The sequence below is a fragment of the Podarcis melisellensis genome, assembly GCF_964234715.1.
Source record: "Podarcis melisellensis genome assembly, chromosome: Z".
Lineage (NCBI taxonomy): Eukaryota > Metazoa > Chordata > Lepidosauria > Squamata > Lacertidae > Podarcis > Podarcis melisellensis.
This window is the reverse complement of record NC_138547.1, coordinates 16,804,511-16,809,677: the sequence shown is the minus strand read 5'-3', so window position 1 is coordinate 16,809,677 and position 5,167 is coordinate 16,804,511. Positions and strand designations below refer to the sequence as shown.

General features: G+C 46.5%; 1 protein-coding gene across 3 annotated transcripts in view; it reads right to left on the bottom strand.

Annotated features, from left to right (window-relative positions):
- Positions 1-1,934: 1,934 nt before the first annotated feature.
- The window catches only part of PRRX2 (paired related homeobox 2), a 58,000-nt gene continuing 54,767 nt past the window's right edge, over positions 1,935-5,167 (bottom strand). Inside the window, exon 4 of one of the 3 annotated variants that reach the window (XM_081897958.1) lies at positions 1,935-4,182. In XM_081897958.1, the coding sequence (XP_081754084.1) occupies positions 4,044-4,182 (139 nt within the window). In that variant the 3' untranslated portion in view covers positions 1,935-4,043. The remainder of the gene's footprint in view (positions 4,183-5,167) is intronic. The other 2 variants (XM_081897959.1, XM_081897960.1) reach the window with 2 other exon arrangements.

Sequence of the window (5,167 nt, the reverse complement as noted above, 5' to 3'; positions counted from 1 at the left end):
TCTCGCTAGTCTATTTCAACTCTGGTGGTTTTCACTTAGAACAGAACTTGGTGCACATGGCTTCCAGAGGTGAGAGGTGGCACTCCAGAGCTCTTTATCTAGCCCTCCAGATTGTGTGGAGTACTGTGGGGAGGAGGGAGAACCCTGCCCTGGTTTGCATCTCGGGCTATGTCTCTAGTTCATTCTTAGCACATTGTTTGGGGAATTAGACACAGCAGAAGCTTGCTGGTAAGGAAGTTGTTCTGTGTTGAAGGGGAGATTAAAGGATAAGGAAACAGCCCCACCAAGGAGATACTGCAAGACTGAGCAGATGGAATGCAATGTGAACTAAATGTTTTCAGATTCAGCTGGGGGTGTAGATGAGGCTCTGGCACACACAGGCTAACAGTATTAGTCATAATACTGGGACCTGCAGCAAGAGTAACACTGGGTAGATTTGACCAATCAGTTCTTAAGCCTCATTGCAAGGTCTTTAAAAGAGCTTCTGGTTCAGGTGAAAGGAATGGGAATCCTGCAAACAGGACCGGAGCGCAATAGGAACTCTCAATACTTGTGATTCGGAGCAACTGGCATTCAGAGGCATATTCCCCTCAGTGGATCAACCTTTCAGCCAGGGTCTGGTGCTCTTCAAATGTTTTGGGCTACAACTCCCATCAGTCTCAGTCAGCATAGCCTAGTGATGCTGGGGCAGATGTATGCACAGCTGTGCAAACTAGGCGCTGATGGAAGCAGTAGTCAAAAAAAGTTGGAAGGCAGCAAGTTGTCAGAGGCTGCCCTCTAGTGATACTTTGTGATTATGTCAGGCCAATGCCTCATTTTTGCTCTTGGCGTCCATCTGTATTAGAAATCAATGGACTACGCTTCCAGGGGTGAAACAAACCACTGCTTTAGCAGCACAGAAGGGACTCCCCTGGGTTCAAAGCCTGGGCATTGTGGTCCAAAGGAAAGCAGAGCAATATGTTGGGCACCAGGAGTTGCCTGAAGGAGGCGTACAAGTTGCCATTCAATAGGAACTTCACTCCGGATTTGTGTAGGGTTTAATCCTTAGCCTTTTCTTCTCCCAAGGATATCCCGCAAGTTAGCAGAGGTTTAGGATCAGCATTTTCCTTCTACAAGATGGGCTCCTTTCCCAGGTTAACGGCAAGCCCCATCTGCCCCTCACTTGCCTCTACAGCCCATGCAGAAACTGCCTTCTTGACCACAGGACACACAGTTGGTCTGGTGCACTAAATATGCTGGAGCCTGTCTTTGCATGCAGGAGAAGACCCTAACACACTGAGGGTTTGAGACTCATGGGATTGATGGATCTCAGTGCCTCCTCATCTTTTAAAATACTTGTCCTGGAGCTCATCTTTCCAAGGAACTATTAACTGGTGTTTTTATTGTTGTTGTTGTTCCTCCAACCTGACCTGGGACCTGCCTGCTGGCGAAGGGCAAGCAGAGTAGTAGTAGCAGCAGTAGTAATAGAGAGGTAGTATGGTGCAGTGATGGTGTAGAGAGTTGGACTAGGCCATGGGAAACCAGAGTTCAAATCCCCCTCTCGGTCATGATGCTCACTGGGGGACCTTGGGCTAGTCACTGCCTCTCAGTCCAGCCTACCTCTCAGGGTTGTGGGGATTAAACAAGGAGGGGTGGAGAACCATGTACACCTCCTTGAGCTTACTTTGAGGAAAATGTGGAGTATAGATGCAACGAATAAATAAAATTAATAATACCGCAGACAGGCCCCTTTCAGACTTTCTTTGCGGGCCTACTAGTTATAATTTCCATTTTATTTTTAAAAAATATTTTGCTCAGCTTGACTTTGAGTGGACTCCCCTGTCCAGGCTAAATGTGGCATGGGATATTGGCTCTGCCCTTCTCCATATAAATGCTCTCCTCCAAGTTAGCGATATGAGACACAACACAGTACGAATACCAAATCACAGAGGTGGTTTGAATGCGGCATGTAGAAACCATCTGATATTTATTTTATAAGCATTGAATTAAAAAAAACAAAAACAAAAAACAGCCAGATTTCACCAGCCACTATTATGTTCATGCCATCTATGGCAGCCATTTTGAAACAAAGAGAGTTCCTTGAAACTCGTAGAGTTTGAAATAATTTGGAATCATAACATTTTGAGTTGGGGAGAAATTGCAGAACTGGGTTTCTTTCCTCTAGCTCTTCCTGGTCTGCACTGCTTTGCAAATCTCTTCCATCCCCCTCCCCCCCATCTGTTTTTTTTTTTTTTTTAAATCCAAATGAAAATTTGACTTTTCATTATTTCTTTTGTGAACATTTTCTTGAGTCTAGAAGCTCATCCTGGAAACAAAAAATCAGCTCATTACCAACCAGAATTTGCAAAGCTCAAACTCCTCAATACCTCTTGCCCCTTACTTAGGCTCCTGTAGGCAGTGCAATTCCCCCTCTCCCTTCACCGGCAGGAGATTCTGTTCAAATTCTTTGGAGGAACAACCTGCATTTCCTCCTTATACACAATTCCATAGTCTCAAATTGCTATGAAAAAGCTGGGATCTTCACAAAAACCCTCAAGCCATCACAGCTTCTCTCTGACACGCAGAGTCCTGAATTCCCCCAACCAGCAAATGGGCACATGGACGGGGTACGAAATGGTACAAAGAGAGTTGGTTTGATCCATCCCTCGTCGTCTTTTCTGTATCTCCTGTTGAGGGTCACACTGTTTCTCACTCACCACCCGAGCCAGAGGTGATTGGCTGCGAGGCGACAAGGGCAGAGGCTGATTGGAAGGCAGCGTGACATGTACAAGTGGGACTCCATCTGTGATTGGCAGGAATGAGGTGAGGGTCCCTGGCTGCGAAAGATGTGCCAGAGGCCTCTGGGAGAAGGTGGATTGGGAAAATAAGCTAAGTGAGAGACAGGTGGAGCTGTGTTCACCCTGGAATAGTTTATAATGCAGGTCACTGGCAGCGCACTGCTAGGACCCTTCCGCATTTCAGGGGTGCCTATCACCTCTCACCAACTCCCCTGTTTTGCACATCCTGTAGCCATTCTTACAACCACACAGCATACATACCATGTCAGCCTTCCTGGATTGGAGCAGAATGGCTGTAGGCTGCTGACAGAGGGCTCCAGGGGCTTCATTTTTTGTGATGAGAGTTTTGGGGATGCTTATGCCTCCAGGGGTTGAACATGAATAGATGACAGCCTTGTGTCTTGGGGCATCCAAACCATTCAGCACTCCCTGCCTCTGAGTCCTGTCCCTCTCTGGGACTCAACATCCCATCAACCAATGTCCTGCTCATCCTAAAGACACACACACACCAGTTTTTGAAAGCCAAAGGGCATGACCCTCAAATGGCGCACAACCTCTGTGGAAACCAGCAGAGTAAGCAGGGTATCTGACAATCTTTTACAGGACCACTCTGAGTTATTGTGAGTTCCCCTCTTATCTCCCAGAGAGTGTTTTTAAAGGAATGGGGTGTGCGCATTTGAGCAAAAAGGAAAAATGCAGCCTCTATGTTATAGCAATGTTGAGTTGTTGTATACCCCCAAAATGTACACTTGTACCATGTGGGGCTGGATGAGTGAATACAGGTACAGCAGGTTCAGAAACTTTCATCAAGTTCTCAGGAGGTAAAGTTCTTCTCTTTCAAAACTTCAGGTGAACAGCTCTGAACTTTTGATCTGCTGAGAAAAGAAAGGGTGAAGTAACTGTAGGGCGATTTGGCTTTACACTTCTCACCATCGCCTCTGGAGGGTTAGATAGTTTCTCTTGGCCACCCCATCTGCTAAAATCAAACCTTGCCAGAGTGTCTCATTCCTCCATTCCTCAAAGCCAATGAATTTAATTTGGGGGGAAAGAAAGACATTGTGAACGTCTGTCTTCCAGAGAGGACGTGAAAGAGACAAAGGGCAGAGTAAGAGAGACAGACAACGTATGAAGGTGTTGGTGTTGTTGGAGCAAGAATCATCAAGGTCTCGGCTGCCCAGTGGGGCTGGACTTTGAAGTAGGTGGGGGTGGAGATCCTGGCTGCAGGGGAACATGAGGCAGGCTTGCCTCTTCGGCACGACCCCGTGGTCAGTTCACAGTGGGCACCTGGTTCTGATGAAGGCTGAACTCTTTGGCTTTGAGGCGTAAGCTGGCAATGCTGTTGGCCATGTTGACCCCTTGGGTGGGCGTGGTGGGGCTGCTAGAAGTGTACGGAGGCACTGTGTTGCTGAGCCATGCGAGGTGGGGAGAGAGGGAAACAAAAAAGAGTTATAAGTCTTAACAGCAACTGTTGCTTGCTCAAGGCCACCCACCCTCTGCCCACATCGCATCTCTCATCAGCCCTACTTCACATCAGATGTGTGGTGTTCCAGGGTTGGGGCAGGTGGGAAAAATGGGAGCTTTGTAGCCACTGATTCTTCTCACCCTTTGTGGTGTTTGGAACCAAAAATGCTGAAAGGAGGCAAGTTAGCCACTGAAGATGGGCTCTAGGGTTACTCTGGAGAAGGGGTGTGGGAAGCTCACCAAGGAGTCATGCTGTTTGCGCCAAAGCTAAGCATTTAGGAACACCGACAACACAACAGGCTTCAGCTTCAAGACAAAGGTGTGGAAGTTCTGTTATGTTTTATGGAAAACTCCACTTAAGAAGATATTGGAGCACTCCAAACCATTTGAACACATTTCTGCACAGAAAATAGCAGACCTAGCTGAAAGCCAACACATGGAGATCTGCAGTGATAATTGAAATGCACCCCTAATTATCATTATTGTACAATTATAACAGTATTGAGATGGGGTGTGACTGTGACTTTCTCACACTTCTGAATTTCCCCCTACACTACAAGCTCACACTTTCTTGAATGTTTTTGCTGGGCTGTAATATGTCCTGGAGCTCTGGTCATGGCTATTCGTTATCTAGGGGGAGGACAGAGAGAGGTGTGTGACTGTATTTTTGGCAGTACCAGTAAAAAGATAAACCCCAAACTTGCTTCTTGAGATCAGCATCTTTTTCTGAATATGTTGTGGGAACCTATGCATATCATCTCACACACTTTCATCTCAATCCATCTTGCATGACTCTGATTGCATGCATGCCTTCGTTTGCAATTTCAGTAAGTAACAAAGTTATGCTGCTCTCTGAACTTAATTTCTTTACACTTCTAAATTCTGTTTCCCTTTGAAGTGGAGCAGCATGCTCTGATTTTAGACCATCT